The sequence below is a fragment of the Gobio gobio genome (genome assembly GCF_949357685.1).
Source record: "Gobio gobio genome assembly, chromosome: 20".
NCBI classification, from domain to species: domain Eukaryota; kingdom Metazoa; phylum Chordata; class Actinopteri; order Cypriniformes; family Gobionidae; genus Gobio; species Gobio gobio.
In genome coordinates this window covers 21,577,995-21,595,742 of record NC_137113.1, presented here as the reverse complement: position 1 = coordinate 21,595,742, position 17,748 = coordinate 21,577,995, and the positions used below count along the sequence as shown (strand labels likewise).

Sequence of the window (17,748 nt, the reverse complement as noted above, 5' to 3'; positions counted from 1 at the left end):
TATGAACTGATGAATATGGTTGGTGGCTGTAGACAGCTGTCCAATATGAATGATTAATTGAGTGCCCAGGTAATGTCGTCTTATCCAGCATAGCAAGTCACATTCAAACATTCAGATGGCTCAACATCTGCTCTGTGGGAGGGTATTAACACATGGCAGTCTTTAATTAAATATGTATGGGGTATCTAAAATATGCCATGCAGATAACCCGTCAATTTTGATGTCCCATCTATAACTCACTTCTCATTCTCTTCAGTTTTAATACACACTGTGCATTTACACAGTTTTTGTGCAAAATGTGTCATTCATATTTCATTTTTCACAGCATCTTTATTATGTTCATGTCAAATTTGTGATGTTTTCAAGGACCATCAGAGGTATTAAGAACATTCAGCTCATTTGATTACATATTTGGCTCACAAAGCTACCTCTATTGAAGTGAGAAATTTAGAAATTAAAAACAAGCCTTTTGCCAAAAGAGGCTGAACTTCAAATAACAGGTGACTCGATTATAATTTATAAAGGCAAACGCGTTTAAAATCGATTGAATTAAATGCCTTATTCATTGAAATGTTTTGAAGGCCAGCTATCTGTCACTAGTTTAACCGTGGATGGGTGTTTGTTTAACTATTAATGCTGGTCTGCAGATGATTGTAGAATGACTCCTCCCGGCGTCAGAGGCTCAACACTCGGTGAAGGTGAAGGGCGACTTGTTGCATATGTTGATACCTTGTATTGATGCACGCTACAATAATTGATAATCACGCTGTAACGAAACATTTTATGGAGAACAAGCTCACCTGGCAATTTTGCGTTTCGTGTTTGTTTTGTAATTCTCCAACAGATTTGTAAGTGTTGTTAAGCCAACCCGCAATGATAAGCTGCTTTAAGCTTTTCCGTGGATTATTAAGACTTCTCCACCGACGAAAATCCAAAAGTAATCGCAGATTAATTTTGTATCCTGTTATCTGTAACTTTAATAAATGGCTTTGACTGTCGACCTAATGAGTGTTTGCAAGTGTTTGTTTTTCCTATGCGAGTTGCTCTGAATGTGACCTTCCCCTTTAACGTATCATTTCAATGTCTTTTCAAATTTCGGTTAGCCTACACTTGATTTTAAAGTCTTTGTTACACTGTAATTATAAGTAGCCTACGGAGTAATATTAAGTAACTAGGATTAGGGTTTAGTGTTGGTTACATGTAGCCTAATTATGCATAATTTATAGTTATTAGGCTACTATAGTAACTGCATGTAACATATGTGACAATGACACTGTAAAATAAATTGTTTCCAAAATTTCAGTCTATACCGTAGTACGCATATATATATATATATATATATATATATATATATATATATATATATATATATATATATATATATATATATATATATATATATATATATATATATATTCTTTCTACATTTATTTATAGTTGTAGGCCTACTCTGCTTTTGCAGAACTGCATTGACCATAATTGGGTTTCTTGCGACTTTACAAAATGTGCTCCTTAAAGTGCTTTGGTCAATTTTGTGCTCAGTTCGTGTATAAATAGAGGTTCATATTTGCAGTGAACACGATATTCAACCAATTAACTAATCCTGATGAACAAAGACGTCTCGTTACTTGTCTACGGGGCGCGAGATTAGTGCTTTTGTTTGCAGTTATTATTATGCCAACACCTATAGCCTATAGAAGATAATGTTTAAATCTTGCTTTGGAGCAATGCCGTTTTTAAAATCGTCCAAAACGCATATTATTTTAGCGACCTTTTTCTTTTCTTTTTTTATACTAATAGCCAATTAATCACTAATGATAGGCTAACTCTGCAGACACCACCGCCTTTTAACTGTACACATTAATGTTTAATGTAAGACAGTAGTGGTGTGCCCACTGGAGAGAAGGCCATTAAGCGCTAAGCCCCAGGATAAACAGACAATTAGGCCAAATGAATTAACTTGTTTGTGGCATTAATTACACGCTTTGTGCAAACAAAAAGGCTTGTGAAAGAATGTTATTTGACTCAGGCCTAACAAGCCGATCTTGTTTCCTCCTGACATTTTATCTTGATAAAGTGACAAAATAAATAATAGCCTAATAATTACACAGAATACGCATTGTGTCGTAGGCTAATAAAAATAGTAAAAAATAACAGTTCATACCAGTTAGGTTACCAATTGAACACAGCATATATCCTTGATAAATATTTTAAAAATGATTTAATTTGAAAGCAGCCAATAAGTGCCAACGTTTCTCGAGGATCACAAATCATGTTAACGCCCTTTTAAATCGTCTTGAAAAAAATGTGCACGTGCACTAACAACTGTAGGCTAAACTAATTAATTTTTTCACCTAGGCTGTTTCATTAAAAAAATTATCTCACTCCGTCTACGCTTTATAAATATTTTGTAAGTAATCAAACGATGTGTTATTTAGCTATTTGTTGACTGCTCGCCAACTTTCACACCCATTCACGGAAGCAAAGCCTGCTCGCGCGAATATAGCAATATTCCCCCTATTAATCCTCCTACCGTCGAGTGAACTGGCGCACCATTCGCCTGCTTGAAAACATCCCGCAGTGAGTGGCCAGTTCTGATTGGAGCGACGATAAAACCCTGCGCGCGAAGCAAATGTGCAGAAGGGCAGCGCGCACTGGCTAATGACGGGCAAGCTTGACAGTGATTGGCAGGGCTGCCATGACAACCACAGCACGACTCAAGGAAGACCAATAGAAAAGCGAAACAAAATGTTTCACCGTTGCACTCGAAGTTGATTAAGGATAGATATTACGCACTCGGTGGCACTGCAGCGATAGCAGCGCGAACACGACGTCGGTTTGGCCGTCTTTTCCCGTCTGTTTGGCTCTGCCCGGCGACTCCATGGTGTTCAGGTCTCCTTTAGAGCTTTATCCCTCGCATCTTTTCCTGCCCAATTTCGCGGATCGCCCTCTGCTTCTAGCGGGCAGCATTCCCAGAGCGAGGTCCCCGGAGGACTTACCGATGTTTCAACTGCCCACTCTAAACTTCTCGGCGGAACAGGTGGCCAGCGTGTGCGAGACGCTGGAGGAAACCGGGGACATCGAGAGACTCGGACGTTTCCTTTGGTCCTTGCCCGTGGCACCCGGAGCCTGCGATGCCATCAACAAGCACGAGTCCATCCAGCGAGCCCGAGCGGTGGTCGCGTATCACACTGGAAGCTTCCGTGAATTGTATCACATTCTGGAAACCCACAAGTTCACTAAAGACTCTCATGGAAAGCTGCAAGCGATGTGGCTCGAGGCGCACTACCAAGAGGCAGAGAAGCTGCGCGGTCGTCCCCTCGGACCCGTTGATAAATACCGGGTCCGCAAGAAGTTCCCCTTGCCACGGACCATCTGGGATGGCGAACAGAAGACGCACTGTTTCAAGGAACGGACTCGCGGCTTATTGAGGGAGTGGTACCTACAGGACCCTTACCCCAATCCGAGCAAGAAAAGGGAACTGGCACAAGCCACTGGACTGACTCCCACTCAAGTGGGCAATTGGTTTAAAAATCGGAGGCAAAGAGACAGGGCGGCAGCTGCCAAAAACAGGTCAGTTTAATGGTTTCGACTGAAATAAAACGAAAACTTGTGTAGATATAAAGAAAATAAATGGTAAAAGAGGGCATAAGTTGCATGTCACTAAATCTGGATGAAAGAAATTGAGCAATTTTTTTTATATTTAGGCTATATGAATAAACAAAAGCAGCAGTTTTCTTTTTTGTAGCATAATCAATTCAGCCATTCTCTGAGACTGAATTGTTAAAGCTTTAGAAAACTATAAGTAAATTAAACTATATAATTGAATATAAAACAATGAGAGTAAATATGTGGCTCTCAGTTAATTCATAAAAGGGAAAATAATCAGTGAAGAAACAAAAATATTTGACTTTTCGTTATGATTATTGTTTTAATTTTCCCCAGATACATTTAATTTCTTCCTCATTTGTGAATAAACACATTTCATAGAAATATTATTTATAGGCTAGATAATATAAAAATAATATATAGGCTATAAAGTTTTTGAAACATATTTTGCAGTGTATTGCTATATAGTTTTATGTAACTGCAAAATTAATGAATACCAATATATAAAATAAATACCAAAATAGACAGAAATGTTCATGTTGTGTAAATTGATATAACCAAACAAGGCTTCATATATCAACTTCATATATAAAATGTCATTAAAGATGTCTAGAATAAGCAGTTCAGTTCTCAAATAACAAAATTAAGAATGAATATAAATGACCACTTCATAAACATAAACATTTGTATATAAATATAAACCACCTTATTTAAGTCAGTGACTTGTGTAATTAAATCTCTTTTTACTCTTATTGGTGTGATCCTCTCACATTTCATTGATCAAAATTGAGGTTTGTTATTATTAGAGACTGCAAAACGTTATTCATGTTGCATAAATAATCTTAGTTTCTAAATACTTGTGTTTTTCAGGCTTCAGCATCACGGACTGGGTCAAAGCGGCCTGCGCTCCATGTCAGAGTCCGGGTGCACACCGCACAGCTCGGCCGAGTCCCCGTGCGCGGCCGCCAGTCCCACCACCAGCGTCTCCAGTATGAATGAACGAGGCGACGGCGGGACCATCCTCTCAGTTACAGACAGTGATTCTGATTTCGACGTATGATGCGCCGTCAGACAAATATGGAACATTTTTGCCCAGAGAAAAATTAACTTGTGTGAGAAAATTTGGGCAACATGAGGACCGGCCATTTTGCCACCTTGTGTCTGACAATAGCATGCTGTTTTTCCAGCGCTTCAACGGACTGACGCCCTTTCCTTTCATTTCCAAGGCCTACACGACCATTTTGCATGTTCATTTGTGAATATTTTGCATTTTTAAAGGCATTTATGAAGTGGAGCCTGAGAAAGTAGAACTCGATGCTCAAAGAAATGAGTGAACCCGGAGAGGCAAAATTTTGTAATTTTGTGTTTATCAGACAATCGTTCAAGTCAAAAGCACCTTTATTCCCCATCGTCTTTTACTCGGCAGCAGATGTTCATACTAATTTTATCTCGAGATTTATATTGAATTGTCCATGTCTTATTCAAAGTTTTCCTTAGGTCTAGGCTTGTCTAGATATGCCTGTATTATATCGCAATTACGCCACTCTCTTTCCTGCAAATTTCTTTATGTTGTGTCCATAAATCGTGAGTAACTGTCTGTTAAGTGCTTGGAGATTTTAAGTGTCTATTCATTCTGCTCGTTTTTATACTGTAAATGGGTTAATGGCGCTGAAAACACAGTGTTATGGGTCACTTTTATGCAAATAAATATAATTTAATATAACGACTATCAGAGTATATTATTTGTTTGTTTAACGAGTTGATACTTCAGAAAATACAGAACGATCAATGTTTTATATTCTGTACATTAGTGTACACTTGTTCACTTTTATTTCAGGAGTGTTAATCAATTTGTCGTAGGCCTATAGGCTACTGAGCGAGAACATAATTCCAAAAAAAGAACGAGGTGAAGAATAAGTGTTCTTTTATTTGTTTAATTTTAAAAACGTGTCCCTATTTTTCGTAGGCCCTACTAGGCTATAATAATAATAATAATACTAATTATTATTATTATTAATAAAGAATTGCACATGGGCGGAAACGGTTTTGAAATTCGTTATTTCCAGTCGTAAATCGAATGTGAAAGTACAGCTTTCGTGTTGCCAGTAATTTTGCCCTTTTTTTAATAATCGACAAGTGCTGGAAATGTTTTAATCCCTTAGGTAGAGAGCAATACAAAATATTCGCAGAACAATATAGTGAAACCATAATACATTTCTGTAGGCTAACTTACACTAACTTCTAACTGGTAGCCTATTAATGCAGGGTTTTTAAAAAAAAAAAAGTAGTTTTATAGCCTACATAAAAAATGTTAAAAGCAAGTAGCCTATTATTTTTTTTATTGTTTTTTTTTGTGTGTGTTGTTGTTGAAAAAAAAAACGTATTAGCCTACATCAGGCCATCTTCTAAGTCTACTGCAACCACATAACTTAGGCTACATATTATTAAAAAATAACTAATTGTAACCATCACCTCAATGTTCAAACTTCAGTCTTCTCACTACGACCAAACGGGTAAATAACAAGAGGATTGTTTGTTTGTAGTTTCCTAATAGCATTCCATATAAGAGAAAGAATGTCGTTTACTGTGAGGGGATTTCTGTTCCCTCTTCTCCCCTTTGATTTGATCGCTTAACTGAGCACAACTTTTTATTCATGTTTATTCACGCGGCAGTTCCCCTTGACCTGGATTCATTGTGCCGCGTGGAGCTGCGCTATCAAATACACGCGACGCACCTCTTTAGCACACCAGAAGTGCAATTTAGTGCAATTTCAAGGTTAGCTAAGTAGCCTACTATAAACTTAAACATGTTTATAGCGAAGTAAATGTAGTGAAAATCGACTGTATTGTTGCGTAGCCTACGTTACCTGTAGCCTAAATCTGCTTCACAATATATTGGTTAATTTGATTTGCCAGTTAAATTAATCAATTAGCCTAACGAACCAACCAATGTTGAAAAGGGCTTTTCAGGCTAAACATACGCGTTTTTAAACAACCTTTCAAGTCACAAGCTCGCCAACAGAAGTTGCTTTAGCCTGATGAAGCAGCAATAGCAACAGTAGGCCTAGGCTAACGTTACACCGATCGAGCGACTTCCGTTTAGATCAGTATCAGATGGTAAATTTACCAAACTTAAGTAGCCCTTGTCATTATCACTCGTTGTAGATGTTCATATACCTACAACAACAACACATGTAATATGGCCTACCGAAAACTGAAGTGTTTTGTTTACAATCTCTTTCAAATAGGTGACAGTTGGCGGCGCAAACAGAATATAACGCTAGGCTATTTGCGCCTGACTGAGGAACCTCAACAAATTCAGGATGAAAAACAAAAATATAAAAACACATTTTATAATCCGCACACTGGCATGAGAGTCAACGCCTTTAACAATCTGCAACTGCATTATGGGATCGCGGCCTCTCCGCACAGTGCAGCTGGTCGGCGAAAGAACATTTTGATGCTGATAAAACAAGTAGGCCTATTAAGCTACTGCTTTTTGTGACAGCTTTGAGTAGCCTACCTCGATGAAGCACTTGTGTTTTATGTAGTGATGGCCTATTCTTAATCATTAGGTAAATATTTGCTCACCTCTTCAGCCCAAACATTCTCAGCTGCACACACAGACAGACGTTACACGGCTGACAATTAAACAATTGAAACCGCTAGTGAATTAATTTATTCTATTGTGAATTTGTTTGCAACAATCAAAAGGAACTGTTTAAACGAGGTGTAAAGCTTTACTAGTATATAAATCGATAGACATGTCGTGAATTTGTCTTAGAAAGCCTTTAGGCTACATCCTATTCATGTGCTTATGTCGCCATCATGTGGTGAATATTAGATAAAACAATCTAAAAAAAAGGAAGCTGTAGAAATTTCAATCCTATAGGCCTACTTGGCAAATTCAGTTTCTGTGTTTATTTACATGTATAAAGACTGTAGGCTATATATAAAGTAGCTATAGTACATTTTAAATACATATAGGTTACTGTCTTTATTGACCAATAAACAGAAACTGGATAATTTGTGCACTACTGCTTTGAAACAATCTCTATTTTACAACGCACTATATAAATAAAGGTGTCTATTTACATTGTTATACCAAACACTGTTGTAACTTTGGCACCACAATATTTTTCTTAAAACGTATATATATATAAAAATTAGTTGCTTGAAATTAGTAAAACTATGAAATCCATAGCCTTGAAGAATATGAAATGTAGCCTATCATTTGTAATGCCAGATGTTGCCATTTTTAAGAAAAATATATATCATGATTTATTCTCATTAGATGTTTGTTTTAAGAAATATTTTAAAGTTATTCAACTCAAATATATAAATATAATATATTTATAATATAATACCTCCATAATTTATGCCTACTTTGATGATGATTATAATAGTAACTAATAATTATAGATTATAACTAATAATTGTGACTAATAATTATAGATTAAATAATAATTATAGAGATATTCTTTATAGTGCAGTGCCTTCACAAGAAAACGTGATATTTTAAGATCATTATTATTTTATACACACAAAATTCGAACAATGCATAAATGCATTTGAATGAAAGTGTTGTAAATGTGTGCCGCACATTCTTTTTTCCTCTTCCCCATCTCCCTTCTGACAGGTTCAAATCTTTTATATAGGCTAGCCTGACATGTTTAATGTTGATAATAGTGCTTAAAGGGATAGTTCACTGAAAAATGTTAATTGTCATTTACTTACCCTCAAGTTGTTCTAAACTTGTATGAATTTCTTTTTTTTTTCCTGAACACAAAAGATTATATTTTGAAAAACATGGGGAACCAAACACCCATTGATTTCCATAGTATATGGGGGAAAATACTATCAATTCATCAACTGTTTGGTTTTTTCGACATTCTTCAAAATATAATATTTTGTGAAAGAAATTCAAACAGGTTTGGAACAATTAGCATGAATAAATGATGACAGAAGTTTTTGCCATCTATACGTGTTGGTTTGGGGAATCGTTATTACTTAAGTACGTTAAGAATAAGATGATCTCAGTAGTGATTTTCAACTTAACAGGGGAGCTCAGTAGGTTTAGGCTACTGCTTATAATGTCATGCCATCACCAATAGGGGGCAGTATATGTCTATAATTTCGGCCTTAACAAAAATGTAGTCCCAACAAAATAGTGAAAAGGTGAAAACCTTAAAGTTGCAAAATGGCATGTTCTTTATAAAAAGTAAATGTCTATTTTATGGCATATACAGAATTTCTATTAACGACTTCATTGCTGTCTTCATTATTAAAATCAAAGTTGTGATAAAGTTACGATCTGCAGCGATAAGTCTTTCGACCACGCTGAATTTGACTGATGAAAAAATTATGGAGAACTCATAAAATTGAATAGAATGACGAATTATTTTGAGAAAGAAATGAAATTGTTATGAATAAAGATGTGTGAGCCATGTGCATACCTATAATGTTATGCATATGCTAGCACTCTACCAGATAATAAAGTTATGCTAAATTGAACATGGACAGTTTGTCAATAATATTTAGTATGCAAACAAAAAAAGAAACGAATAGGGTTATTTAACCAAACGTTACAATGCGTCATGCAAAAATACAATCCAAATTAAAGAGTTTTGTTTGTTTGTTTGCTCCCATGTATTCATGATCAGGTCGAATTTATTTTATTGCATTAATGAATCAGCAGAAGATATTATCCTAGATCTGCTGATCTGACAAATTGTTCAACTGCAAGGAGACAACACATTTTGACTTTATTAAATATATATTTTATTAGTTCATTTTATAGGCATATCAAAAACTATCCCTTGATTATACTGAATTGTTACAATAACGTCTGTTGGAAACCTCGTTCTTGAAGTAGGCCCGTCATCTGGTAGTTCTGGGAATTTTTTGGCTAATGTCCTCTACTCTTGACTAATAAAATGTTTGATATATGATAACGAAGCTAGTAATTGGTGGGAAAGTCAAAGAAGATGTGCTTTATTCCTTATGATCCCAGTTCCACCAGGCTGGCCGTCATGGTGTTGAGGAGGCCGTCGTGCATGGAGAAGTGATGGTGGCCCTGAGAGTCTGAGCCGCTGACGGGGATGAGGGAGGCGCTGGGGCCGGGCGGAGGCCCAAAGCTGTGCAGGGGTGGCAGACCTGAACTGGAGGACATGAGGATGGCTGGGCTCATGGAGTGATCCGGAGTCGCCGCGGGAGATTTGTCATCCTCCGAACTTTCACATAGAGATTTGTTTTCGTTCACGTGAGAGGTCAGTGGGTTGTGGCCGCCTGGATTTGCGCCATCGTTTTCCCTGTTGAAGCAAATCATTCAAATTCGTTAGCAGGACAGCAAATACTAAAATAACCGCGTGCACAGACAAACACCTGGACTGTGCATAATTAAACCTGGCAACTAAAATATATGATACTTTTATTTTTCAGCTTTAGGAGGACGTTATAAAGGACATAGCCTATTTAAAGTTTCAAGCAAAAGCTCATTTATATATTATATTAATAAACTATAGCCTATAGAACAATTATTGTACAGTAATTAGGCCTATATGATTGTGACAAGTCCGTCTTAAATAAGCACATTTGGCTCCGTTTATCGATCATTTTACTGAGTTGAGATCATTTTAGTTTTCTACACATTTAAATGCACAAGCCTATAAAAGATTAAAAAATATTAAATATCCGCATCTATATTTGAATATTAGACTATAATATGGACAATATGAATAGACTATTATGTTTTTTTATTTATTTAGGTCTATATATTTATTTTGTGTGGTCAGAATCACTTTAGTGTCATTCATTGATTAAAAAGACATGTGGGAAAAAACAGCATAAATTGTAAACTAGGCTATTATGTCATCAAATTAAGAACTTTTATAAAATGTTCCATTTGCGATTATATGCATACTTTCTAAAAGCCCAGTTGTTTTTAATTATTTTACATTCAACTTGCTTATCTTTAGTAGGCTATGTTTTTCTTAAGGACACTAATGCATGTGATTTACTTAAAAAATGGTCATTATATGGCCATTGTCATTTTGCATATTGTTGGTCAGAAAGAAAACAGCTTGTTTAAAGTCTTGAGAGTAACGGTTCTTCCTACCTTTCCTTTGCTTCTGCGGCACGATCCCTCTGCCTTCTGTTCTTGAACCAGTTGCTGACCTGCGTCGTGGTGAGGCCCGTGGCCTCGGCCAGTTCTCTCTTCTCTCTCGGGGAAGGATAAGGGTTGTGAGTGTACCACTCTTTAAGCACACACCGGCTCTTCTCCTTAAAACAGTAGCTCGTCTCCTCTCCATCCCAAATGGAGCGAGGCAGCGGGAACTTTCTGCGCACGCGGTACTTTCCCACTGCGCCCAGAGGACGACCGCGCAATTTCTCCGCTTCGATGTAGTGAGCTTTCAGCCAAAGTTGTTGCAGTTTAGGGTGGTTGTTCGGAGAAAACTGGTGACTCTCTAATACTTTGTAGAGCTCCCTGAAGTTGCCTCGGTGGAAAGCAACCACAGCTTTCGCTTTCAATACGCTCTCATTTTTGTGGAGGTGCTCACAAGCAGGTAAGGACCACAGAAAGCGTCCGAGACGTTCGATACTCCCACCTTGCTGAAGGACCTCGCAAACGCAGGCAACCTGCTCCTGGGTAAATCCAAAAGTTGGTGGCATAGACATAGTTGAGGGCAATGGGATACTTGATGTCCTGTGCGTATCTCACCCACTCTTAACGTAGGTTTTTAAGGTGATATCCACTTTGGAAACTCAAGCAATAAAGCTCCCCCAGCTGAAGAATTTCAGTTCTTGATGTACATTTTCCATGGGAAAAAAGTCCAAAGTAGAAACAAAAGAAAAACTAACAGTTTGAGCCTGCGTCTTGCATAGCTCAATCACATTAGTTGTAATATCATGACGCGCTAATCATTCTTATGCGCTCTCGTTGTGCGCAATAGATTGTTTCCTCGACTGTCCTTAGCTATCAGCCCGCCCTCTGGTTATCATATATCTTACAGACTCGCTTGTGTGTAAGGACGGCTAGCGCATCCTCCTGGGGAATCATACGGGCAAGTGTGGAGAGAAGTTGTGTAGCAGAAACTGACCCTGCCTCTTGGATATAGAGTGGCACTTGGATGTCATGCACCTCGGGGGAAGGAGTGCGCGCAACACACTCCAAAAACAGACACCGCTGTGCTCTATTAGAATCACAAAATAAAGGGGAATCAATCTATAGCTACAGTGACATGTTTTTGTTATTAGTAACAAAAAGTTTGGTGGGGAAACTACTGCCCTTTTGACATACTGTAGTTTCATTTCACCATCACTTGTTTGAAAATGTATAGGCGACACATGAATACTGCATTTACGTCATTTTCTAAACTAATACGGAAACATAACATATTAAAATTGCATGTGCAAATTTGCAAATCTAAACATAAAGCAAATCTGAGAAACCCATTTAAATATCACTTCGAATTAATTATTTTATTAGTAATGGATGGCGGGCACCAGAGGTTTGCTGGATTGATGTTTGTGACGAGAAGTCTCTGGTGTCGTGTATCTGACGAGTTATTTTGGAATGTAACGCGACTCCTGCGTACTTTTTCATATGGACATTGTAATTCTAGCATTTGGTTCCAGAGGGACACAGATATTTAGCAAATTCGTTTTATGGGGAGCTAATATATTCAGCTCTCACCGAGTCATGAAAATAATTTGATGTTAGTTTGCATATGAAAGCAAAACATATTAGACCTTTTTAGATCGAATATGCTGCTCAGTGGTATTAATATAGTTTATTGCATTACAAAATATAGTAGTCATAGAACTATTACTGTAATATTAAATGGAATTCACATCTTAAAATAACCAGTGAAGAACCATTATATTTTAAGTTTCAGCCAAAAAAAGTTATTTTATTAAAACACCATTTGAAGCTGTATACATTCTTTGGAGATTAAAAACAGTTTTTTCATTATAGGTTCTTCAGATCAGTGTTAGAATAAAAGGTTCATTTTTGATTAATTGGAACCTTAATTCTAAGAAAAAAAAATGTCAGAAGCAGGAACAAGTAACCAGTAACAATATATCTGTATGCATTCATAAACAGTGGTCACGTATTTCCCCTAAGTACATTTAAAATTTGCATTGCATGTTTCACGTTTGCATTGTGGCGTATTGTATTACGTATTTTACTTGTCTTTTTGTAAAAAAGTCCACACCCATCTCAATAGCCCGCCGACACACATGCTCATTCTCACACACGTGTACACACAGACGTAAAGGGTTGAGTTTTCAGTAAAAGGACCTGATTGATTATACATGGCTGGGATCATTTTCCAGTGAAGGGGAGGAGGTTGTCTGAGCAGCCGTTAGCCAGTCTGAGACCTCCTGAGGGCAGCCACAGCAGCAGAGATGGGTGATGGTGGACGTTCAGTAAGTGCCTTCAGCTCACAGCACGACCGAAGGAGTCAGTTCAAGTCCATTTTGAAAGCCATTCTTTATTCAAGGGAGCTGCTTCACGCTAGCTTTGCTGTGTCATTCTAAACCCTGCGTCAGAGACAGTGAGCCAAGCTTGGCTGCTGTCTGGGGCTCCAGCCTCTGACCTTGATGATGGAGAAGTGAGGAGATGATGGAGACAATGTTTGCCTGCAAAGGACTATAGTTTGCTCTTGAATGCACGCATTATCGTGCAAATAATTGCCTAAAGATATTTACCCAAAAATGAAACTTCTGTCATCTGCCTCACTTTTATGTCGTTCCAAACCTGTATGATTTTCTGCAGAACACAAAAAAAGACAGTTTTTCTCTATACAATGAAAGTAAATGGGACCAAAACAGCAAATTACATTTTTCTAAATCTTCTTTTGTGTTACAGGTTTGCAACAACATGAATGAAAGTAATACTGATAAACTTTCCTTTTTTGGGTGGGCTATCCCTTTAAAAGTGAATCATAGTAGCCACTTAAGAGATTAAGCCAAATATAAAAAACTTTGTCATCATTTACTCACCTCCATGTCATTGCAAACCTGTGTATTACATCCTTTTTGTCAGCAAAAAACAAAAGATATTTTTAAGAATATTTCAACTGTTTTTGTCCATACAAGGAAAGTAAATTAAATTTAAAGTACATTTTTCAAAGTCTTCTTTTGTGTTCTGCAGAAGAACATTTTTGGGTGGACTAAGTAGGCCTAATATGGAATCATAAAAACCAAAAATTGACCCTCATGTCATTCCAAACCTATATGACATTCTTTCTTCTGCAGAACACAGAAGTATTTTTGAAGGATGTTTGGTAACCAAACCATTTTGATTACCATTCACTTCCATTATATGGACAAAAACAACTCACTGAGACATTTCTCAAAAGATCATCTTTTGTATTCCACCGAAGAAAGAAAGTTATATAGATTTGAAAAGAAGAAGAAGAAAATTCTGTCATCATTCATTCAGGTTTTCATTTTTGGGTGAATTATCTCTTTAATTTCACATTTCCAGTGGTTTATGTTATAGTAAAACCAGCTGACATTTTCTAATATATCCACCTTTTTTATCATCCTCTTTTATAAAAAAACAACAACAAAAAAAGTGTATTTAACTTTCACACTTTTCTCATTTAAAAGAACTCTTGTTTAGTTCCAGTAAAAGCATTTTACACTATGATTCGGCATCCAAGGAAATGCACATCACCACCTGGACCGAAAGAGGAAGAAAGGGCAATCCAAGCAGCTCTCTGCACACACCTGCACCTGTCTAATGTTTCATGGGCCATGAGTGAGAAAGAGGTCTGGTAATCTGCCCACGCGGCTGGGCAGCGTTCGTTTTTCCTGGAGGCCCGTTGCTGACCATGCAGTGGCCTAAGCCTATTTCTTTATTCAAATCAAGGCAGTTGTGTAGGGGGCCATGGGCAGAGACACCCAACACCCGGCAATCACACTGTCCTCCACTCACAGCGCACACTCTAAATGATTAATGAAGCTGGCTCACCTTCCCTCTCAGGAGGGACGCGAAACCTGATAGCGCCGGGAGAGGCTGCGCTCAGCTGCGTGCATGTGTGTGTGTGTTTTCATGAGCGAGAGCACTAGGAGAAGGCGTGTTGGGCCATAAGTTTCGTCAGTGTTGTCTGGTGGTTGACGCAGAGAGAATTCACAGAAGTGTACCGGTGACAATTTTGTAGAAGATGCTGACTGGCTTGAAGCAACATTTGACTGCATTCACATGATAGTTCATATTAATGTTCCACCACCACGTGCATAATTTCAAGCTTTAATACATAATCAGAGTATTGTGCCATTATCTAAGATGCTAAATCATGTCAGTGCTTGTTCTCTTTCTCTCTCTCTCACACTCCTTCTCTTGTCCTCTTGTGTGTTGGCCCCCTGGGTGATCGAGTTTCAGCCCTCTGTCCTCCTGGCAGGCAGAGGGATTAAATGTTCATGCATAGGGAAGTGACACCACCAGTGTCTGGGCAGGAACATGCTTCTCAGACTGTAATCAAAGCACTATCTTTCATTCTCCCTCTCTCTATCTCATTTACTCACTCTTATATTTTCTTAGTTTCATGTGCTCGTTTTGGATACGTTTTTATCCAATAAAAATGGTTTCTGTCCAAAGATATAATCTCTGGTGTAAGTATATTTGCTAATCCATACCAATTACAGTAATGTTGTTATGGTGTGTAATGTGTTGAAACACCTGTGACATATAAATCTAACTTTGTCACAGATCTTATTAACGGCTGATCCTCCGAATTCCCAAGTGTTTTATTGAGAATGTTGGCTTATAGCAGATGAGTAGCCTAGTCAGGAAACGACCCCCTTAATGTTTCATATACATTTGAGGAATGTGTCCATATGTGCGGTATAGAGCGAGTATTGTACATTTTCCAGAACAGCAAACTGAGTCCTGTATAAGTGTCACTGTAAAGTTTTCCGTAAATTGGTTGACGAGATGGCACTCCCCTTTAATGTATTCCTAAATGCTTTAAAAATGCAATTTATACATACAGTTGATTACAGTCTAGATTTCTTCTATGTTGTTTGTTCTGATTTTCTTCTTCTTCTGCCCTGAAAGTGTCATTGACCGCGTCCAAAATCACATACTTTCTTGAGTAGGTACTTATTTTGAATAAATACACGACCACTAAAAAAAGTATGTTCTAAATAGTATGAATGTGCGTAGTATGAATGCAATCTGGACGTACTACATTCGCCATGTTGTCATTATCATGTGACCTACTAGCGTCAGTTACGTTGCTTCACTGCCATTCATAAATCCTCTCCTGTGGCCTCATGGGATAGTAAAGTGTACATTGTATGCACACTTCAGAAGAGGTAGCTCATCCTGGTGTTTTTTGCTTACTCTAATGGGTACTTTGAATTCGGACATACTTGACACATAGGACTACTATAGTAGGGAAGTATGCAATTTTGGATGCAGCTGGTACCTCAGTCATGATGGTCTGAAATCCCCGCCCCTCCCCTCACTACTCAGGCATCCAGACACACATCCATTAGACACTAGGTGGCGCTATAATAGAGTAATTTGAGTTTTGGTTCATAGGTCAAGTGTTCAGAACCGCATACTATATTTCTGCCATAGAAATATATGATAAAGGTATAGGATGAGTAGTATGCGGTTCCAAATTCAGCAATTCAGTTTCATGTCTGTATATAACATTTTTCTACTACAATTCTAGGCTGTTCGTCCTATCTTGACCAAACTTTGTACAAAGCATATATAGAATATGTTTGCAAAAAAAAATTTGATATGTAGAAGCATTGCAAGCAGGGCTTGACATTAACTTTTTTGTCCATCAGCCATTGTGGCTAGTGGTTTCCAAAGTTACTAGCCACTCAGCATTTTCACTGGCCACATTTTTGACATCGATACCATGGGGAATACGGCCATGTTGATATTTTTTATATTATCTCATAGTTTGGCAGCAGGTATATTTGGCTGCTGTCACTTTAAGACCCGACACACAGATCCATTATACTGTTACAAATTCATTTTCTTTCTCAACTGTTTACGTTTATGTAAAACATAACCGACCCTTTTCACATTTCCGGGTTTCTCAGAAGTGGAAGTCGTCATAGTTGGGTGAAATTCTATAGCGGTGAACGAGGCCCCGTCCTATACGGTTTAGCTGTATACGTAAAGGCGTAAATAAAACACATCTGGTAAGTAGCAAATTTATTGTAATTTTATTGTGAGATTCCGACCGTTGCTGTACCCCTTCCAGCCACAACTCTTCTCCGTTTTTAGTATATTTCTGTGGCAGAATTACAGTGCCACATACTAGTCTGGCATGCATACTACATTGTTTTGAGTCAGTTTCAGTGGTTTTGTATACGCAGATATTTCTTATAAATCGCCACTTGCAACTATATTTTTATTTTAATTCTGAATTAAAATTCATTTTTCACATTTTTTGAGAGTGTAAAGGTGATAGAACCTGTCCTGATATTATATTGAATGAAAATCCTCATTAAAAGAATACATACTTGAAAAGAAAACCTTATTAAGTTGTTATAAGCTTTTGTTTGTATTTTGAGAAATGTGAAGCTGCTTCTTGAATGCGAGAATTTTTTAGGGTGGGACTTGATTTAGTCCATCGGGAATTGATAGGATCGTTGTCATTTGCTAATTGCTGCGATCGTTTCATGTGAGTGACAGGTTGCTGGAGGGAAGGGATTGAAACTTGTCTGGCTGTCAGACAACCTTGTTGCCAAGCCCTTGTGTCGGCATAGGCCTACACGTCATCAGAGAAGAGATGTCATTGGAGAGGGGACGTTAATGTTTTTGTGATTACGGGGACACATAAATGGAAAAAATATGGTTAACACTTTACAATAAGGTTGGATTAGTTAACATTAGTTAATGCATTAGTTAACATGAACTAACCATGAACAACACCTCTGTTCAGCATTAGTTCATTTTTGTTAACATTGGTTTGTTCATGTTAGTTCACAGTGCATTAACTAATGTTAGCAAGATTTTAATAATGCATTAGTAAATGTTGAAATTAACATTAACAAAGATAAGTAAATGGTTTATAAGTGCAGTTCATTATTAGTTCATGTTAACTAATGTAGTTTACTAATGTTAACTAATGAACCTTATTGTAAAGTGTTACCAAA

At 37.5% G+C, this 17,748-nt stretch overlaps 2 protein-coding genes across 2 annotated transcripts; one reads left to right on the top strand and one right to left on the bottom strand.

The window, feature by feature from the left end:
* The first annotated feature begins 2,465 nt into the window (after positions 1–2,465).
* On the top strand, positions 2,466–5,336 carry six3b (SIX homeobox 3b). The gene is made up of 2 exons (XM_079845479.1): positions 2,466–3,573; positions 4,480–5,336. The coding sequence occupies exons 1-2, from the start codon at positions 2,882–2,884 to the stop codon at positions 4,667–4,669; spliced, it is 882 nt and encodes a 293-aa protein (XP_079701605.1). The 5' UTR covers positions 2,466–2,881; the 3' UTR covers positions 4,670–5,336.
* Positions 5,337–9,370: 4,034 nt separating this feature from the next.
* On the bottom strand, positions 9,371–11,711 carry six2b (SIX homeobox 2b). Its single transcript, XM_079845724.1, has 2 exons — positions 10,727–11,711; positions 9,371–9,920 (listed from the first exon to the last, which is right to left on the bottom strand). Exons 1-2 carry the CDS (start codon positions 11,284–11,286, stop codon positions 9,611–9,613), a joined length of 870 nt encoding a protein of 289 aa, XP_079701850.1. The 5' UTR covers positions 11,287–11,711; the 3' UTR covers positions 9,371–9,610.
* Between the last annotated feature and the right edge of the window lie 6,037 nt (positions 11,712–17,748).